Source organism: Solea senegalensis, linkage group LG14, assembly GCF_019176455.1.
Source record: "Solea senegalensis isolate Sse05_10M linkage group LG14, IFAPA_SoseM_1, whole genome shotgun sequence".
Classification (NCBI taxonomy): domain Eukaryota; kingdom Metazoa; phylum Chordata; class Actinopteri; order Pleuronectiformes; family Soleidae; genus Solea; species Solea senegalensis.
The window spans coordinates 15,509,415-15,531,726 of NC_058034.1; the positions used below are offsets into that span (position 1 = coordinate 15,509,415).

Genomic DNA, 22,312 nt, shown 5'->3' on the forward strand with positions numbered 1-22,312 from the left:
AAGTCTACACAGAGATCTCTCAGGACTGTTAATGTGTTCCTGTGGTTCAGATCTTCAGCACATGGGGGCAGCATAGGACTTTAGTGTGACACGACATGTAACAATGCTGCTGAAAATTCTCTCTTTCACACTACAGTATCCATATATATACATATATATATATATATATATATATATATATATATATATATATATATATATATATATATATATATATATATATATATATATATATATATATATATATATATATATATATATATAAGAAGACACACACACATATAAATATACATAAAGTTAAGGCTAAAGTTTAGAAACGGAACCAGTGTTTGTACAGTCCAAATGCTGTTGAGTGTTTTTGTGGAGTCATTAATTTACAAATGTTCAGTACTGTAAGATACTATTCTGTGAATTAATCAATAGTTTTATGATAATTTACTGTAACAGACCAAGATCAGCAAAGGATTCCACTGCCTATGAAATGCTACCCTCAGGTCGTGGGTGTCATGACCCAGACATTTCAAGAAACAGGACAAAACAATCATACATTTCACAAGTTTTCACCTCTTTAAACAAACACTTGAAAGGAAATGGCAGGTTTTAATCCTCCTATGGTTTTCCTGCTCAGCAGGTCTGTACAGGGTCCTGACCTCCTTGTTCCTCTCCCTTGATGAAATGTTTTCTCTGAGCATGTATTAATGGTATTTATTTATTCCCCCAATAAAAACAAATTTATTACAATGTTGCTTGTGTGATCAGGCCAATAGAGAACATGTAAACCCACTGAAAAATGTATGTGTGTGTATGTATGTATTTACAATATGTATGTATGTATGTACAATATGTATGTGTGTGTGTATGTAGTTATGGGTGTATGTATGTTTTTACAGTATGTATGTATATATGGACAGTATGTATATATGTATGTATGTATGTAGTTATGTATGTATTTACAGTATATATGTGTGTGTGTATATGTATGTATTTACAGTATGGATGTATATATGGACAGTGTGCATGTATCTAGTTGTGTATGTATGTAGTTATGTGTGTGTGTGTGTATGTATGTATGTATGTATGTATGTATGTATGTATTTACAGTATGTGTGTGTGTGCACAGTATGTATGTCATGTAAAAGTGCTGTCTGGAGACTTAAGTGACAAGTCTTAACAGTCAACTTTACAACATTAAAATGTGTAGTGGAGAGATGTGGTCTGACCTTCTCTAAACAACATGACACCCTGTGAGTACACTTTAAATATTTTATCAGTTCCGCTCAGTGTTAGCTCAGGCTGAAGGAAGTCACCGCTGTGCGGAGCTGCTGTGTGTAGTTGCTGTAGCAGCACCTCGGCAGAATGTGGTGGTGGTGAGACTGCATGTCAATGACCGACAGTAACCTCAGTGCATCAGCGCTGAACAGCTGCCGCTCCACTGTGTGCGCATGCGTACACCGGATCAAGTGACGCTGTGGCGTGGTGTGTTGCTCTCGAGATCTCTACGTCGACACATGTGAGCTATTTCAAGCCGTGGACTAAAGAAGTATGCCACGTGAAAATAATGTATTCATGCGTGTAAACAGTCATTATGAACATTTTCCCGCCCTAAGTGTCAGTGAACATTTTTTTAACCCTAACCATAATCCAGATAATATGAGGCAAATATGCATTTTATTTTCTGATGACCTCATATTTGAATCATTCATTGCAGAAAATGTATGATCAGAGTGCTGGAAAGAATGACGTCAATAAGAATCAGTGAAATAGAAGACAACATACATATGGAAGAGCATGAGGGCCACAGGTAAAAAACAAATCTGAAAGTTAAAAAATAAAACAACATGAATTCTGAGACTGAAAGTCAGATTTCTGACTTTTTCTTTAACTTCCTTTCAAAAAACGTTTTTTACATGTGGCCTTAATACTCTTCCATGCATAAATGATTAAAACAATGTGCATAATACAAGGACATACACACATACATCCACTTCAACCTTGATTAAACTTTAGGGTCTGGGCTAGGGGTGGGTCAAAATATCAATTTGGTGACATAATCGCGTCCTTCCTCGTGCAATGCGATAATCGATTCGCCCTAGCAAGACATTTTCACTCACCGGGCATTGCTACTCAAATAATGATGGAAACTTGGGCAGTAAAAGTTATCAAAATACACCACAGAATCAACCTAATTCCACATAGAGTCGCAGTATAAACGTTGGTCGAGAGAGGTTTCTTTACTGTAATACATCTGTGAGTCTTGTGAGGCGAATTTTACTAATTAGAAATAAGGCAGCTGACACTATTTTGTAGATGCTTAAAGATGAAATGTCCTCATAGCTCTAAGCCCACACTCACACTGGCTTCACATTTGAATGGGTCACAGACAGTTTTTCTGGTCAGTTTCACCTTTGATATTTGCCAACAGCAAACATTTTTTTATAATGGTCTGTAACACCAGTTGTCCATTGTTGTTCATCCTATTTATTAATCTATATATATATATATATGTATGTATATATATATATATATATATATACCGTATATATTATTTTATTTTTAACGACGAAAAAATAAACAGTATTTGCAGCATCAGTGGCCTGTAGACCGAGGAAGGCTTGAATGTGGGCATTTTTGCAAAGGACAAAAGAATAACTTCAGTAGAATGTCAAAAAGCCAGGCCACTTAAAAACCTGCCTCAGAAATGTTGTCTTAGAGTAACCTTAGCCAGTGTGTCAGTGCTCTGTCTCTTTTCTGTGTGTGTGTGTGTATGTGTGTAAATTATTTCGAAACAGGTATCATGACAATGCGTGATGCACTTTAGCTCAGTATCAAAGATGATCTATATTTGTTTAAGCTAATACGACTTGTTAATATTAGCACTTTTTCCAGGCTATTGTTTTTTCTTTGTTTACTGCTCGCAGTGTATGAACATCTTATATACTTATATATTTACTTATACCACTTAAATATATACTTAAAGGTTTTTGGGTTTTTTTAAAGTGTGGTTGTATGACGTTTTGATCATTTAATGATCAACACTGACTGTGACAAGTATGCTGCCGTTTCTGTGAGACAGCCTGGAATCCAGATACTAGAGCTCTCACTGATAACATGGCTGCCAGCAGGGACAGAAGGGAAAACAGATTTAAGCCTCTTAATCTGGGGTCTCAAACTCAAATGATCTTGGGGCCACGGAGCGTCTCATCGGGCGCCAGTCAAGTGGAAAAAAAGATATCAAAATAATAATATATTTCACATCATTTCAAAATGGAACTATATCTAGTTCAAAATATAAACATATGTATGATGCAACATCAATCTTTTCATTAAAAAATACATATAGAAATAGAAATAACTCGCTATAATTTGATATTAAAAGGCGGGCCGCATGAAATTGATTGGAGGGCCGTGAGTTTGAGGTAGTCACAGGTTACCTCATGATATGATACGTGATCCATGATACCAATAATATCACAATACAACAACTCTGCGATAAGCAATATATCACAAGACAATCATATAGCGATAGATCACGATATCTGTCTGACTGAAGAAAATAAAAACGTCCGTGAAAAGTTAAAAGTGCAGGATTTCTCTATTTATTCATAAAATAGAGAACAGTGCATAAAGTCTATGTATTGAACGTGGATGGCGCATCTCTTAATGTGGCTTTCTTCGCCATTATCCAGCTGTAAACTCCCTCTTCTTATGCCAGGTAACTTCCACCCAGGATTACCCTCATTCATTTGAGCAGCACTCCTCCCCCAAGGACACATCAAGTAACGACACCCGGTGAGTGAAACTGTCAGACCTGTTTACTTTAGAGCACCTTCATTTATTTATTAAAATATCGATACTTGACCTATATAGATTTTTGCAAATTAGACATTATGGGCAAGACAAGAAATTAACATTGTATATGTCAGATAGCACACTACCCATCAAACAGCAATGGGAATTGAGTTGAATAAAATAATAGATGATGACATATGGGAAAACATATGCTCAATATGCAACAAGTATATTTATTCGAAGCCAACTATGGAAAAAAAAAATTTAGGAGCCCACTTACAACATTTACATCCAAAACTAGTCCGATTAACAAATGTTGGAGGAACTGTATATTTTTGGGACGTTCAATAGGACCAGACCACTGTGGCCCCATCGCAGGACTGTTCCCCTTTGTTATACAAGGTTAATTGCCTGATATTTTGCAAATAAAGACAATAAAGTAAATAAAAAAATCGATACTTGCACGTGGAAGGATGACAATACATCACCAAATCGAAATTTTGACTCACACCTCACCCCTTGTGATGTTGGGGCTGAAAATTGAAATTGGCGTGTGAGCAGGTTTGTTTGGTTAGGGTCCACATGGACCAAGACAAAAATGTCAGTGTCACGCAGACACTGGGTGACCTTGACCAGACTGGTTTAGTGTTGATAAAACAAACAAAACTATCCCTTTCACACATTTCTTTTGCAGGGGAGTATTATTCTCCTTGAATGTATCCTAACATGTGCCTTGTACTGCTGTGGCTCAAACATTTCAACACCTGGCACTGGGAAACTAGAAATACTCGAAATACTCGATACATGCTTTAGGATCCGCAGCAGTTTCACACGGACAGAGGGATAAACCATTTTAGCTGACATTACACGCGAGTATAATCACAGCCACGTACCCCTCCCCCCCACCATTTTGACTCGCGTGACCTTATAAGGAAGGTGGTCGTGTGGCGTGAGCAGTTTCAACCAATCACGATACGTCACCGTGTTCGAGAGAGAGGGGGGTTTGTCCGGAAGAAAGAGGAAGTCAGGGTGGGGCTTTTTAAGGGGGGAGGGAGAAACCGAGCCGAGCCGGCAGCCGTTGGAAAATGAATGATATGCAGTTCGAGTAGTAAAATCAGCAGGCAGGCGGCGTGTACACACTGTGTTTACCGGCTAATTCAAGCTACTGCGGTAATATTTTACTGGACGTGGAACTACAAAAAGTTTACCGTTTATAAAGGAAAAAAGGGCACAGAAGTTGTTCCCACAGAGATGCAGTGTGAGTATTTTTCAGCTCCGTATTTACATTCTTATTTCATGTATGTGACATGTAGTGATAGCGAGTCTCATCTGTCAACGTGCACTTGTGTTTATCAGGTTTGATCATTATCTTTAGAGGGAAAAAAAACGCTCACTTCAAAGCCTCTCTCATAATGTATATATTAAAAATCGGCCATTTCTCTGTGGTTTTATGTCACAATCTTTATTTACTATCACTCCGGATTAATAACCAGACCCTGACACTCCGCGAATAAGCCCTGCTTGATAATGATTCCAACCCCCCACACACACTTTCACTTAATAATATTGTCGATTTCATGTGAGATATAACGTTTAAACTCATTATTTTTCTTGATTATCATGTGAAGAGCTGGTTAGTTTGGGTGTAACCCTAGCATGCAGCAGACACATGCCAGATGATCGATCGAACATTTGATCTATTAAAAAAAAATAAACAAAAAAAACCCGTAACATTCCACAGAATTCGATCGAAAAAGCATTATATTAAATGTTGAATTCCAAACGTGTTTTGGGTAAATGAACAGTGAGGATGCTGAGGCTTAAAGTCAGTCCCCTGGGTGATGTTTAGATGCAGGATACTGGATGACGTTGCAGATTATGCAGAAGAATGTTGATGGATTACATTGATTAACTTTATAGGTTAATGTCACTGGTGTTTCTGGTGATAACATTATGCTCAGGCAGTGCAGTGGAACACATCATGGACACATCATGAGACCAGTGAGACAGAACTGAAAGAAGGGGTGGGGTCTTGTGGTTTCAGTGGGGATTAATCCCCACAAACATAAATTTTGGGGGGTCACCATTGTTTTCAGTGAGTATGAGGTCGTGACCGTTCTGGCTATGGTTATAGTAATCAGTGATGAAGCATAAAATGGTTTAAATGCAGTGTTTCCATCTGTTTCTCTTTTTGCTCCACTTTCATAATCCTCTCCTAATTGCAGTAATGAAAACCAGTGTGCAGTGTGCTACATCTATCATTGTGTTGTCAAATGACAAGAAAACACAAGAAAAAAAATTTAAGAAATGCCCCTCATCTCTTCAGGTTTAAAGGAATATCAGAATGGAGCTGAGTGATTAGATGATTTGCTTCTTCTCAGTGGCAAAACTGAGCCATTCATTGATGGTCAAAATGATTGCTTTGGTTGTAGCACCACAGAGATGTTACATTTAACTTTATCCTCCACATGAATAACATGGAGCCAATTCCAGCTGGTGAAATAGAATAAGTCTTTATTGTCCACCGAGGTGGAAAATTGTCTTTGAACAGGCCGTCAGTCCATCGCAGGGCCAGAGATGGGACATACTATATATTCATTGATAAGAAAAACCAAATTGACAACTAACAGTTAATTGTCTGACACAGTTAACACACTGTTTTGTGTTTTGTCCTGTAAATAAAACATTTGCACTGAACTGCAACTGCCTTTTACAAATAATAATCAAATCAGGAGGATAGTGAAAATAATTGTTTGTCTCGGCTTCCAAGAAACCTTGGTTTTGCTTTTCATAGGAGGTTCACATGAGTTGGAAGCAAGCATGCATACCCCATGGGTTACCCCATAACCCTCAGCACTGGATGAGAAATAATTTTGAAAGTGATAGTGTATCACAACATCCTGATGTGTTATTTTTAGCCAGTGGGTGAATGACACGTCCAGACTTCAGCAACAGTGATTAACCACGTTGTGAGTTATTATTTATCACTGCCACTCACATACTCGTGATATTATCAGATAACATCTGATAACATCCATGTGATGAGGTGTGCATAAGAGCAAGATGAACATTGTTAGAACATTGTCAGAAATTAGAAAAAGTGGAAAAGAAATGGGAGGATTAGTTTGTGCTCTCTAACCTGAGCTCACAACTCGTTTGTCTGCTTCCATCACCTTGAACACATCTTCCACTGAATACAGCTTGTAAAAACCACAATGATCGGCTCCTGCCCTCTTTAGGAATCTGCAGCTGCACTGGGAAGACGAGGTGAAATAAAATGGCACCCTTGCATGTGAGATCACCCTGTGACACCCTGTGACACCCTGTGTCTTGCTTGGCTGCTGTAAACAGCAAAGAGCTGAAGTCTTCTCGGGGTCAGTTGGTTGCTCGCCACATGACTGAAGACAAATTGATTTTTGTTTGTGATGACGCCATGTGACGTGCTTGTTAATGATGGCTGCGGATTCTGCAGAATTTCAGAAATGCCTGCAATTTCAATCCAGCTAAAATCTTTTAAAGGCCTGATTAAAAATAGTCCATTATTTATGGAAAGACAGTGTTATCAGTAGAAGTTCCATGTTGGAAACAGGGCTCCATTTGTTTTCCCCCAAACTGTTGCTCTACAACCAAATTTTGTAAAAGGAACAGATGTGGTTTAGGCAAAGACAATATTTGCTTAACATCTCATGATGTTAGCCATAAAGGTTGATGATAAGCGCAATCTAGCTCAACATAGTGAGCATACTGAATTGTTCCCTGTAATTATTGTTCATGTGTTTGCACACTGTACCTCTTCTATCTTAAGAGCTTGTACCGGGGATAGATGTGTAAACGTAACCTCAAACTAACTGACCTGAGGCCAAAATCACTCAGGTGTGATTTGAGTGAGAACTGCATGTGGCTGGCTGTCACATGTTCCTGTTACTTGTCTCACAATTAACAATCTTTCTTTCGTTTGTGGGGTTTCTTCTTCTCCCTTAGGTGTCTTCCACAGCAGATCATCTGCCTCTATGTTGTCTCCAATGTGTCCCTGTCTGTTACGCTCATCTGTCCTAAATGTCATCCTTCACAACGTCCATGAACCTTCTTTGTAGTCTTCTTCTTTTTCTCCTGCCCACCAACTTCATCTTCAACATCTTTGTCCAATATAATCTTTATCTCCAAACTATTCAACCTGAGCTGTCCCTCCAATATTTCTAATCCTGGTCACTCCCAGCAAAAATCTCATCATCAACTCTGCCACCTCCAGCTCTGTGCTCTGGGAATTTTATTAGCTGATAATGAAATTCATTTCACGTACTTGTATTAGAAATGCACAAAATATATCAGAATCCTTGTTCAGTCACTGATATTCTTCTTCTTGCTGTTATTCTTGCTTCTGATACAGTTGGTGTTCTTGTCAAATCTAACTATCAGACCGCCTCATGGCCTCTTTTCAGTGACCGTGTGTGAACCCACCACTGAAGCTGTGGTAATCATGGATCCTCCCAGAGCTGACGGCTTCCTGGAGTCGTCCTGCGCAGCCTCTCTGGACGGAAATGTGGATACAGCCAAGTATGTCCTCACAAAGACAAAAAAAAATGCCTGGACACTGGTTGCACATGGTTTTAGTGTCTAAACGGAGAGTCTGAAGATTAATCTGAGCAGTCAGAAGATGGTCAATGAGTTACTTAAAAAATTTAAATACGTTTACAAGATGTCAATTTGAGATGAGGGCCTAATATGTGCCGTCAGACTCACTCTATTCCCATATTTCCCTGTTTAGGCTCAGGTTTTTTTTTGCCTCTGGTTATTTCCTGTTAATTGACGTGTTTGTCTTCCACTTCTGTAGTGATTCTTCAGAGGAAGAGTCCACAGGGGAAAGGGAAGAGGACATTGCTGTCCATAATGAAGCTGCCAGCAGCACTAAGATGACAGAGGTCCCTGCCGAGCAGGCCTCAAACACACAAACAGGTGAGAGCTGAAGGGATGGAGTGTGTGAATTGATTATGATAGATTTATGATTAGGAATATACAGACACAACTTTCAGTCTCTTACATTAGATCCAGTTTACTGTGTTGGCTTCAGCTGCTGAACTCGGCAATAGTGATCGTGATGACTTTCCTGTGGAAGTTGGTCAAATTCCACATTCCTGGGCAGAACAAATTTCAATTTTCCTTTTCCTGCCTTTTAAAGTCTACTTTGACATTCCTTCCTGCTTTACTCACTGAGGGAAAAGTCCTCACACATACCTACTCCATCATATATTTCCATTCTAATCGCTCATCTTGCATTATGTCATAAGACTAAATTCTTGAATAATTTCTTTATCAAGTCATTGAAGCCGTAATTTCACCTCACATTGGGGGGGGACATCTTCAAATTAACTAAAGCAATTCCAGTTTCCTACAGCTAAAAAGTGAAGGAAATACTTGGACACCACTGTGACAATCACCTGACTCTGCTACCAGGTGCTCAGATTAGACTTGCTCATTTGCTTATTGGTCCTGGTTAGTATAGTCTGTATCCTCAAGACTGTGACAAAGACCAGGTTGGTTGATGAAGGTCGACCTGTCTGGCAAACCTTTTGTAATTTGTCTGAGTGATATTTTTTTTTCTCTTCACCTATTCCAGTGAACACCCAGCGCCCAAACTCCCTGTCGGTTCCGGCAGCAGCAGACCCCGGCCTTTGGACATCACAGGGTGATACAGAGGTGAAACTGAGGATGGGTGACTCTGGAGTTGCTGCTGAAACTCCACTAACTATCCACCAGATGTTCACCTCAGCTGTGCAGCGCTTTGGCGACGTCACAGCACTTGGCTGGAAGGAAGGCGAGCAGCAGAAGAGCCTTAACTACAGAGATTACTACCAAAATTGCCGCATTGCCGCTAAGAGCTTCCTTAAGGTATATTTTTTCTGCTACTGATCTGTCATTTGTTGCTTACACCCACAACATCTGCAGATTTGCCTCGCAGTGTTGCTCGATGAGACACCACGCGCAAAAGGAATATGAAAAGGAATCTGACTGAAATGTCAGCCAGAATTTGATGTAGCTCAGGTCAGGGCCTCAGCCTGAGAACAGAGAATGTTATTGTTCATTGTGGAACTCAATGTCAGCACAGAAACTCAGCCAGTGTCATGTAAGAATGTGCGCGAGTGTGACACAATCACAACACAAACGAATGAAGCTGACTTTTGGGCATGAACTTGTAGCCTTTGCGTGCTATAAGCTAAAAAGGTTTCTACACTAAGCCCACATTACTAAAGCTTTCTTTGGAGTTTCACGCTTGCAGAAATTATACAAAGGTCTGTTGGAGATGTAACCCTGGCTTTGTCATAATGCATTCCCAATCCTATTAAAGACAACATAATTTGCCCAAGTATCTGGATCCATTGTTAAAAGCTGCCATGGCAATGTGCTTGAGACAACACTGAGCTCTGGTCAAACTGATCTCTTTGAGTGTATAAAAACATATACAAGAAATGTAATGATCCTGGCTTAATGAAGAGCTAGAAATTGAATGCTGACATTGGATGTTGAGGATATTATTATTATTATTATTATTATTATTACTTGTCGTGATTTTGTTTGTATTAAAAAGGTGTGTTTATTTTTTTACAGCTTGGTTTGGAGCGCTACCATGGCGTTGGCATCCTGGGCTTCAATTCGCCTGAGTGGTTCATGGCTGATATTGGAGCTATTTTTGCAGGGTGAGTCAGTTTCACCTTCACATCTGAGTGCATGTAATTTCTCAATCATGGGCTTTCGGTGTGTGTTTGTTTGTTTACATGTCAGGCTGAAGCAACCCATGACTTGAAATGTGAGTTTTATGGAGCATGTCCCTCTGGTGTCATCCACTCCTGCACGTATCCTCTTCACGAAGGACAGTTCCTGTAATCAAGCTCTGTTGGGGACTTCAACACTGATGTGTTTATTTTTTTACCTAATTATGGTTTGGGCTACTTCCTCCACCACAGATGAAACTCGGCATAGATCACATAACTGTAATCACAAGCCTCTCTGTTTCTGTGATTGCATCAATGTTCAGTGGGAATGGCCTCAGACAAAATGAATCTAAAGCAGTGCTTCACTCAGAGAGCTAAGTGGGACCAAACGACTCAGAGAAACCATAACGCTTCAGCAAATTAAAAACCTCATTATCGGTCGGGGACAGATTTGCTGCAGCTGTGCTGCTTACATCATAAAACATCTTCAGTTCACATCAGTTCACTGAAGGCTGACAACCAGAATACATTGAGGGGAACATACTCCTGTTACAGTCTGTCCGTGTCATTTCTCGTAATTCCTTGGAGCTTAACAAGTATTGATACTGTGTGAATTCTCCCACACCTTCTGACACATGACGGTAAAGAATGCTTTTATGCTGTTGTCACCTTGTTAAACTGGTCCTGGTGTGTTAAATTACAGATGATGATAATCGCCAACAGTAGCACAAACTCTTAACTTTGAAAGTGGACTCACATTTGATGTAGATCATGTTTCTAGCAAGCGAACCCCAAACGGATTCAAGTCTTTCCTACTTTATTTCTCATTGGAAGTGGATGCTACATACAGTAGTTGTAGTAGTTGCTGTGGACTTCCTGTGAACAGAAATGAAACACACTGTACTGTGCTAGCTCTCTACATATAAGACAAAGCAGTATACCACAGGGCAAGAGCATCACCTCACTGGAACTGTAAATGAAACAATCTGTTGACTTTGACTCTTTTATCTGTTGCAGTGGATTTGCTGTAGGCATCTATACCACCAACTCTCCTGAGGCCTGCCAGTATGTAGCAGAAAACTGCAAGGCCAACATTATTGTGGTGGAGAACCACAAACAGCTGCAGAAAATCCTACAGGTGAGACCAACAGAAGTTATTTAAAATGAAATCCCGATGAGAACTGTGATCCGATAATTTCTGCAATTCAACAATGCGACAATAAACAACTGCACTAATTGAGGAGTAATATAATCCTTGTCCCACCTTAAGTCAGCTTAAAAGAACATGTTTTTCCTAACATTGGTGATGCATCTTGAGCAGCTGCTCTCCCCTCTACTCTCACTCTCCCCCCCATCTTCTTTTCACTGTCTCTACACAGGATAAATGCAAAAATGTCAAATGCCATCAAATACTTTATCCATAGCCAGTAGTGTAGGAAGTTAAATAACACCAGTGATGTTGTTGATGTTTCCCCTGTAGTATATATTTTATGATTGTATGCCATATGTTCACAGGTTGAAGACAAGCTTCCACACTTGAAAGCCATTATCCAGTACAAGGACGCACTTAAAGAGAAGAGACCAAATCTGTACTCGTGGGCGGAGTTTATGGAGCTGGGGCGTCATGAGCCCGACGCTCCCCTTGACGTGATCATCTCCAGCCAGAAACCAAACCAATGCTGCACTCTCATCTACACCTCAGGAACCACAGGCCAGCCCAAAGGAGTCATGCTGAGCCATGACAATGTAAGGAACAAGAGTTTTCTTCTCCGAGGATTAGGCTTGACAGCCTAGTTCACGCTACATGATTTACAGATTTCTGCAAGACACGGGCTAATCACCCCGAACTGGCTTGTGATCGGCAGTCGCAAGTGTGAAATTTGAAAAGACGTGGCCTGCTGAAACACACAGACCCCTCCCTCTCCAGTCACGCAGCAGACACCAGTCTAATTAAGTTAGCCAGACTCATGCAGCCTCAGCCAATCAGAAACCAGGGCAGCGTAACAGAGCTAAAACTTTATCGGTTTCATAAAATCTCAGGCTGCACTGCTTCAGGAAAATGTTCATTGTGGTCAACACTACACATCAAGTGATGTAGTGTGGGATTCCACAGTGATTCACTGACCCTGAAAGCTGAGCAATGTAACCCTGGCTCAAGTGTGGCACCAATTACAAATACAGTGGACAGACAGAGATGCACAGGTCAACATTAGAATGCTCCCAAGGCTGCTGCTTTAATTTGGTTGTTAATACTTGTGTACTGTTAGTGGGATTTTAAATACAGAACCTACAGAGTAAGAATGTATTGATGCTATTACTAATGCCACCACTGCTTGACACATAAAACGCTACTATTTTTCCCCCTTCAGCTGACATGGACTGCACTCTCCATCAGCATTCACTTGAAACTGACAGAGGCCCCTGAGGCTCAGGAGGTGGTGGTGAGCTACCTGCCGCTGAGCCACATCGCTGCTCAGATGGTGGACATCTGGTCCACCATGAAGGTTGGAGGGGCGACCTACTTCGCTCAGCCAGACGCCCTCAAGGTAAGGCGGCATTTATGGTTTGTGTATGGCGCACACGCAGAACACACACTGCTCGGTCACTTTGTTGGGTGCATTTAAATAATCTGTATTATACTGTCATACATTCATATTCTGCCCCCATCATGTTTGTAAATACACGATGATTGAATTTACTTATTCAAGCATCACATTTAAGAAATCTGTATTTTTCTGGCATTATTTGGCATAAAATGTCATAACTGTCTACAACTACATTTGCCAAGCAGTCAACATCCAGTGACCACAGTTAATTTAGAATTATAGATTTCACTAGATAGAAACAAGTTTAATCATTTAAGTCTGCAGCTCCATGTAATATAAAAACAGATCTAATAGTTTTTATTAATTTGAATGCACACAAGTTGCATGGTGTACCTTTATCATCTGGCTTTAACTTTAACAAACAATAATTTACTTCTTTCCAAAGATAATGTATTTATTCTAAACTATTTTAAACTATGGAGATTAGGTAAACCACAGTTCAATCAATGTGTTGAATTTGGAATGAGAGAGGGAGCGCAAGAGTTGCCGGTAGTAATGATATTTTAATTTGTCTTAATCAGGGCTCTTTGGTAAACACCTTGAAAGAGGTGCATCCTACTGTCTTCATGGGTGTCCCTCGTGTCTGGGAAAAGATGCAAGAGAAGATGAAATCTGTGGGAGCTAAGTCTTCGACTGTGCGCAGGAAAGTGGCTGCATGGGCCAAAGATGTCGGACTGCAGACTAATCTCACCAAGATGAACCAGTATGTGCATGTTATGTTAAACTAGTATGCCTTGTGGCTGCAGGCACCTAATTATGGGGAGTTTTTGCTTTTTACTGAAACTATGTTTTTTCCCTTCCAACGTCTTGGAATCTTTCCTTTAAAATTTCCAAGAAATTATCTCATATTCAGCTGCAGGTTGTGAGAAGATTTCAGAGTTCAAAACAACTCAAACAAATGTCATTTAAGACTGTTACAAAAGCTGAAACATTGAAACCTGCAACTCAATCTATAGGATGCAGATCTGTATGGAAGCGTATAGTCACAAATACTTATTTTGTAAAAGTTACAAAGGTACAGTGTGTAAGAATTGGGGGAAATCTAAATGCGAGATTGTAGACTTTAACAAACTGAGGACTTCTCCCTTATTCAAGCAGTTCAGAGAACTACGGTGGCCTTGGCATACCAGAAAGCATGTTGTTCGTCTATGTTAATGTAGTAAGCTTCTGATTTAAAACTGTGTCCATTCAGGCTATAAAAAACAATATATTCAATTTCTATCTATTAATCCTCCTAAATGTTACACTCTGGACCTTTTAATAGATACTGATCTGTTTGAACTTTCTCTTCCTAATATATTTTTTATTGAATATGACGATGATACTTAATAATTTTTCTTTTTCCGTTATATTTAGTTGCAAATTGTACATATAGGGAAATTGTAGGAAACATTATCAGAAAATATAGGACCATTCAAATTGTATCCATGCCATTTCTTGATTTGTGAGAATATACTAATGGATGTAAGATCTCTTTGAACCTGATTTGAGTCTTGACACGCAAACACTTTGTGTCTCTTCAGAAATGGAGCTGTCAGCCACACTCCTCTTACCTATCGTGTTGCCAAAAAGCTCGTATTCAAAAAGGTGCGTAAGGCTCTGGGCTTGGAACGCTGCAAAAAGTGCTTCACAGGCGCCGCACCCATCACCAAAGACACCCTGGAGTTCTTCCTCAGTTTGGATATTCCACTGTATGAGCTGTATGGCATGAGTGAGAGCTCTGGACCTCACACCATCTCCCTCCCTGATGCCTACAGACTCACTAGGTATATTTTTATAATCTACAGCCCAGTGTTGACAGAATTCAGTGGTGATTCAGAAATGTGCTTAAATGGTGATTTTCTTTTTTTTAACACACCTTTTGTCGTGCAGCTGTGGCGTTGAGCTCCCAGGGTGCAAAACAAAGCTGCACAACCGAGATGAAGAGGGAAACGGTGAGATCTGCTTCTGGGGACGCCATGTCTTCATGGGTTACCTCAACATGCCCGAGAAGACAGAGGAGGCTCTGGATGCAGAAGGCTGGCTGCACTCAGGTGACCTGGGAAAGCATGACCAGAATAAGTTCCTCTACATCACTGGAAGAATTAAAGGTATTACTATTATTGTTATTATTATTATTATTATTATTGTTCTTTATTCCAGTTTGCATGTTCTTCCCGTGTGTGTGGGTTTTCTCCGGGTTCTCCAGTTTCCTCCCAAAGTCCAAAAAACATGAAATATGGGGATTAGGTAAATTGACTGTAAGTTTGAGTGTGAGAGTGAATGGTTGTTTGTCTCTATATGTGTCCCTGTGATGGACTGGTGACCTGTCCAGGGTGTACCCCCACCAGGTGAATGATAAAGTGTTAGAAAATGGAGGGATGATAGACAAGAGTATTTGTACCAGATCATAAATCATTTACTGGACTGTTTTCTTTACTTGTGATCTTGAAATTTGTCTGTTAGTCAACGTTTTGTGTCTGCGTTTGATTTTCAGAGTTGATCATCACAGCGGGGGGAGAGAACATCCCGCCTGTTCCCATCGAGGATGCGGTCAAAGAAGCTGTGCCACTGATTAGCAACGCCATGCTGATTGGAGACAAGAGGAAGTTTCTGTCTATGCTGCTCACTGTTAAGGTAAAGACTTTCTGGACGTGGTTTGACCAGATGTGTGTCTGTCCACTTAAATCTTGGAGGGAGATGAAGTAGAGCACTGTGGAGGAAGTACTAATATTACACAATAAAACGAGTCAGTTGCAATAAATTACAACTGCCTGCAATCACTGCTGTTTCCTGAACCACACAGCTCCAATCAAGTTTCTTGGATGTAGTCTGGACAAGTAATGCTATATTAAAGCAGAACTTTGCAAGTCTGGTCACTTTTTTGCCCTTTTCTCTACAGAGCTCCCTCTACAGTTTCAGAGTACATATCTTACCAGCGCCACTGTAAACATCCATTATCTACTGCTTTGTCCTCACTGTCCCCGCTGATGCTACCTTCCCCTCTCCTGGCCATGTGTGTTTGTTTTCAACGAAACAGGCAAACACAAGCCGTGGAGCCAGGTCCATCCATGCTTCTGTCATGATGAACGTCTTAAATAACGCTATCGCTGTCTTGATCTTATAGCCGATATCTGGCTAAGGGTGTGTGTTTCGTGCTGTGAAACAATTCCCATTTCTTGTGAGACCTGAAGATCTGGGATGGCGACCCTGATCTTATGAGGCTGGTTTTCTGCTTTCAGACAGCCCCAAATCACCCGGCAACAAGCCATATAACCAGCACAATGTCTCTGAAGTTGTTAAATTAGGATAAAGATGCTGCATAGTTCTGCTTTAAGAGACAGCGATAGAAAGTACTGCAGCAACATGCATCAAAAATCAGAGCATCTAGTGGTAATACCTCAGAAATCCACAGGTTGGTGATAGAGGTTCCACGCTGAAGCCTTTACACTGCATGATAAGAAAATGTTGTTGATAAAATCAAAACCTTTGTATTTATTTATTTTTTTGTCTCTCCAGTGCCAGGTCAATGCTGTCACAGGCGAGCCAGAGGATGAGCTGTCTCCAGAGGCTGTGGAGTTCTGCAGGCGGTTAGGCAGCAATGCCACACGGGTTTCTGAGATTGCAAGTGGCCAAGACAAAGCAGTAAACACCACTATTCAGGAGGGAATCAACAGAGTCAATGAGAGGGCAGCCTCCAACGCTCAGCGCATCCAGAAGTGGATTGTGCTGAATCAGGACTTCTCCGTGGTTGGGGGAGAACTGGGTGAGTGGGACGGGAATTCCATGACCTTTAGAGTAGAATTGTGCCAAATTCAGTTTTGGAGTAGAAATAAAACTAATGATTTCATTGGAATCTGCTAATTAAACCTCAGATGAATTGATCTATATAATACATACGATTGTGATTTCTGTAGTTACTGGGTTAAATGTTACTCATGTTACAAGAAGAAGATTACAAATGACTTTTGATGGTTACTCACATTTTATCCTTAAGGGTAAAGTGGTGCAGCAGCCCTGTTGCTTAAAGGAGTTGGTTTAATAGCATGAATTCTTTGCTCATTCCTCAGGCCCCACCATGAAGCTGAAGCGTCCGGTGGTAATGAAGATGCACAAGGAGCAGATTGAGAACTTTTATAAGGAGCTGACGACTCCGACGACTCCCGACAACCCGCTGCCTTCCAAATAGAGCTGCTCCTGCACCTGCAACAACATTCAGACTGTATGTCAACAAGGATACACTCCACCTCATTCCTACACCTTCTGTCATGTTCTCCCCTTTTTGTAATATGTTTTCATTGCCTTAAGTTTTGGTCATTTATGTCTCGGTTTACATTTGTGGGTCATGTACAAAGAATGAAGACAAAGCCATTTTTTACAATAGCTTTATGATTTTGAATATTCAAATAAGCTGAATTCAAATATTTATTTGTTTTGCTCAAGGTTTGAGCAGCAAAATCTGACCGGTGAAGTGGTGGCAGCTGAATGTACGAAGAGTTTACTGTGTTGCGATACTTGATGCAAACTTTGCCATTTGTATTTTTGAACGTATTTATTTATTTTTGAGTTTGCCAAAGTGTATGTGGGACGAAACGGCTTCAAGTGAAGAAACATTTATGTAATAAACCAAATTTTTAATTCTACAATGATATCAAATATTTACTGGCCTTTCGCATGGACTCGGTGTCGCTCCCTCTCGTCTTTGTCGGGTAAATTTAACTACAAATTCAAGTTCTGTTTTTCATGCTGTAAAAAAAGACACCATTTAAGTAACTGCTTTTTGTTTTTGTTCAGTTGTATAGTCCAAAAAAATGTTACATTACATCTTCCACTATGCCTGGTCCTGAACAGTATGTATGTGTAGAACTGCTTCTGGGTTTTGTGAAATGTAAATATCTGCGTTCTTGTGTTTGTCTTTAATTTTTTTATATTTTAGTTTATATTTCAGTAATTATGTTTTTGTTTTTTCCTTTGATTACGTGAAACAGAGAAGGAAGATGTACATAAATTAGTAATTGGTAAATGGAAAAAAAAAAAGTAAATATGCTGTATCAGCTGCATTAATCTGCCCTCATTGGTCTATTGCCATATTTATTGCATCAAATGTATAGATGTTCAAATGTCTCTGACTAACATACGATGTAACTGTAAACATACAATAGATATTTGTAGCAGCCTGATGGATAACACTTAAGGGCAAGTTGAGAGGTTGAACCTCAAAGCAATTGAAGTTCAGGGTGAAAATGCAAGACATGCAATGGTGGTACATTTATGAAGTGGAATAAGGAAATGACGGTGATTCTGTTTTTCTGGGCGAGTGGCTCTCCTGCTGCTAAGTGGCACATATAAATTAGAGGTTGAACTAGATTGACTGCCTTTAACAAAGATTTATTTTCCAAAACAACTTTGAAGGACTACAGAGAATTCACAGGAGCCTTGACTAAACTGGATTTGCCTGACCCTTAAGAGCCCGTTTTGTTAAAATGATCAGGGTTGAAAAATGAAGGTGTGTGTGTGTGTGTATGTATGGCGCTGCTCTGGAGAAGTGAAGCAGGGCTGTTTCTGTATATGGTCAACAGAAATGTGAATGTTTGTGTGATCAGTACAATACTCTTTGATTAAAAAAACATTCATCCGTTCATTTCATTTTTGTGTGAATCATTTAACGTTGTGTGTCCTAACATGCAGTGTTTGTTAGAGATTGTCAGACATAACATAAAATATCAAATTCCATTCAATTGGTTGAAAACATTAATTAAAGGTAGGGTTGGAGATCATTTTTACTGCATTGCTTAAAATCCTGTGTTGTAATGTAACAAAGTATTCCGTTACTCTACTTACGTACAAAATTCACCTATCTTTACTCTATATTTCTAGCAACTTTTACACCACCACATTTCCTCTAACTATCTTTGTGACTCGTTACCACTAAATGAAATCAGAAGAAGAGCTGGTAATGGTCTGTTTTTATACATTGCTTTTCTAATCTTACATCTTTCATACCCATTTACACACTGCAACATTAGCCCCATGTTTGTCTTGCTCGAGGACACAGACTAGCAGAGCTAGGAAATGAACCTACAACCTTCCAGTTGAAAGACAACTCACCCTACCACTGAGCTACCATAGCTCAATCCTAATTACACACCTTTTTTAATACTTTTACTTCTAAAACATTTTATATCAGAAAATTACTTTTGATTCTTAAGTATCATATAACTCAACTTCTATCAAGTGTACCTGTGTACGTGTACTTTTTAAAGTCATTTTTTACTTAAGTATGATTTCTTTGGAAGTACTGTACTTCGCTATGTCTTAAATCACATCCGTTACTGAGTAAAAAAAATGTTGGCCTGAATATAAAAACAAATAAAACTTTGGCAGTGAATGGTAGGGATAGGTATTCACCTCTGGATACTTGTACTTTTACCTTTTGTAGATACTTTACCCAAGACTGACAATTAATTAAAGCAATCCTTACCTTTCAGGCATTTTTACACGTTACTTTTGTAATCTTAAATTGCTCCTAATAAGCGTATGACACACTAAAATGTAAAAGAAACCCACCAGGTGTTGAAACACATCATTATTTAATTCTCATATATTTCTGATAAGAGTCTGACTACTTGTCTGTCATCTGTCGCAGCGTCACCAACCGCTGTTACAGCTTGTGAGTGTTCTGTGAGAGATACAGTTACAAGAAAAAGTATGTGAACCCTTTGCAGAAATTGATTATAAAATGTGATCTGATCTTCATCTAAGTCACAACAATAGACAAACACTGTCTTATTAAACTAATACCTCACAAACAATTATATGTTTTCATGTTTTTATTGAACACACAATGTAAACATTCACAGTGCAGGGTGGAAAAAGTCTGTGAACCCTCGATTTAATGACTGATTGACCCTCCTTTAGCAGCAATAACCTCAACCAAACGTTTCCGGGAGTTGCAGGTCAGACCTGCACAACAGTCTGGAGGAATTTTGAACCACTCCTCTTTACAAAACTGTTTCAGTTCAGCAATCATGTCAATCTTGGGATGTCTGGTGTGAATCGTTCTCTTGAGGTCTTGGACTCTCCAGGACTCTGACTGGATCACTCCAGAAGGTGTATTTTCTTCTGTTGAATCCATTCTGTTGTTGATTTACATCTGTGCTTTGTGTCGTTGTCCTGTTGCTTCACCCATCCTCTGTTGAGCTTCCGTTGGTGGACAGGTGGCCTTAAGTTCTCCTGCAAAATGTCTTGATAAACTTGGGAATTCATTTTTCCATTGATGATGACAATCTGTCCAGGCCCTGAAGCAGCAAAGCAGCCCCAAACCAGGATGCCTCCTCCACTATACTTAACAGTTGGGATGAGGTTTTGATGTTTGTGTGCTGTGCCTTTGTTTCTCCACACATAGCGTTGTGTGTTCCTTCCAAAAATCTCAACTTCAAATGTGCAGCAATGGGTTTTTTTTGGACAGCAGTGGCTTCCTCCGCGTTGTCTTCCCATGAACTCCATTCTTGTTCAATGTTTTACGTATTGTAGGTTTGTTAACAGAGATGTTAGCATGTGCCAGAGATTTCAGAGAAGTCTTTAGCCGACACTCTAGGATTCTTCTTCACCTCATTGAGCATTCTGCGCTGTGCTCTTACAGTCATTGTTACAGGAAGGCCACTCCTAGGGAGAGTAGCGACAGTGCTGAACTTTCTCCATTTGTCTTACCGTGGATTGATGAACATCAAGGCTTTTAGAGATACTTTTGTAACCCTGTCCAGCTTTATGCAAGTCAACAATTCTTACTTGTAGGGCTTCTGAGAGCTCTGAGAGCACCAAAACTGGTGTGAGTGGGGGGACCCGTCCCGTCCCCCCTCCCTCTCTGTACCGGGATGTAGAACTAAATTAACTGGACAAGCAGTGAGTTTTATAATAATTTCTCTATAGATATGAGGAGAGGTGCAAACAGTGGCTGCGGGCTATCAACCATCCGAAGTGTGGAGAGGACACCGATCAAGAGAAGCTGAAAAATACGAGCGTTTGTAGTCTCCATTTTAAGGGGGAAATGAAGAACGTCACTCTGACGGATACCGCGATTCCGTCAATATTCACGTCATCACTGGGTCATCGGAACACAGCGACCCAGAGGTAAGACTCCATTTCTGACCACACCACACAGAAGGTCTGCAACTAACTAGAGCTGCAACTAACAGTTATTTTCATAATCAATTATTCTGTTGATTACTTTCACAATTAATTGATTAATTTAATCGTTTGGTCCATAAAATGTCAGAAAATGTGGAAACAATGATGTTCCCAAATGTCTTGTGTCCACAAACCAAAATAATTCACTTTTCATGATTTGTTATATTTAGCAAATAAACTGAAAAAATATTCACATTTGTTTTAATCATGAAAAAGCTTCAAACCAATTAATATCAAAATAGTTGACGATTAATTTTGTAATCGAGTTTCAGCTCTATGTATGATTGATCTATTGATTATTTTCTTACTTGTACTTGTTTGGTCTGTAAAATTATGAAAACCCAGAAAAGTCCGATGTGTTTTGTCCACAATCCAAAATAATTGTGGTGGTTTGTGGACAAATATGGAGCAAATGAACCAGAACATTTTCACATTTAATAGCTGTATGTGTGTGTATTTGTATATACGTGTGTGTGTGATATGTATGATCACCTGAACAGATCCCTTCTGCCAGTTGTTTTATATTTTATACAGTATTTACTACTTTGATCATTTGTTTATTAAATGTTTCAGCTTTGATTTTTGTTCTGTTCTGTTATTTGTATTGTCCCAGTTCCACACAAACTAGAGATATCTTCAGTTAAGTTGTGGATATTCACAACTGAATTGTAGATATCTATAATGACAAACACCATACAGGTTAATGGCAAAAAAGTGACGTCATTTTGCCCATGCCTATGTTAAACATGTTTTCAAGGTTTTTATCTTTTGACTTTCTGCTCAATCAAGAGCTGCTGGACAATGAGAATTTCCCCCATGGGGGATCAATAAAGTATCCAGCTATCCATCCATCATCTATCCATCTATTAATAACCACATCACAAACATCTTCAACAATTCATACTAGTCACAATTAGATTGGAAACAATTACTCGATTATTAAATGATTACTAAATGAATCGTCAACTATTTTGATAATCTATTAATCGGTTTGAAGCTTTTTTCATGATTAAAATGAGAATTCTGATTGTTTCAGCTTCTTTT

At 39.5% G+C, this 22,312-nt stretch overlaps 1 protein-coding gene across 1 annotated transcript; it reads left to right on the top strand.

Moving 5' to 3' along the window:
- Window positions 1–4,846: 4,846 nt before the first annotated feature.
- LOC122780924 (long-chain-fatty-acid--CoA ligase ACSBG2-like) lies at window positions 4,847–17,355 on the top strand. Its single transcript, XM_044044357.1, has 14 exons — window positions 4,847–5,047; window positions 8,229–8,343; window positions 8,621–8,742; window positions 9,404–9,675; window positions 10,393–10,481; window positions 11,514–11,634; window positions 12,012–12,242; window positions 12,866–13,042; window positions 13,624–13,805; window positions 14,626–14,868; window positions 14,975–15,192; window positions 15,579–15,718; window positions 16,601–16,847; window positions 17,152–17,355. The coding sequence occupies exons 1-14, from the start codon at window positions 4,879–4,881 to the stop codon at window positions 17,268–17,270; spliced, it is 2,445 nt and encodes an 814-aa protein (XP_043900292.1). The 5' UTR covers window positions 4,847–4,878; the 3' UTR covers window positions 17,271–17,355.
- The last annotated feature ends 4,957 nt before the right edge of the window (window positions 17,356–22,312 follow it).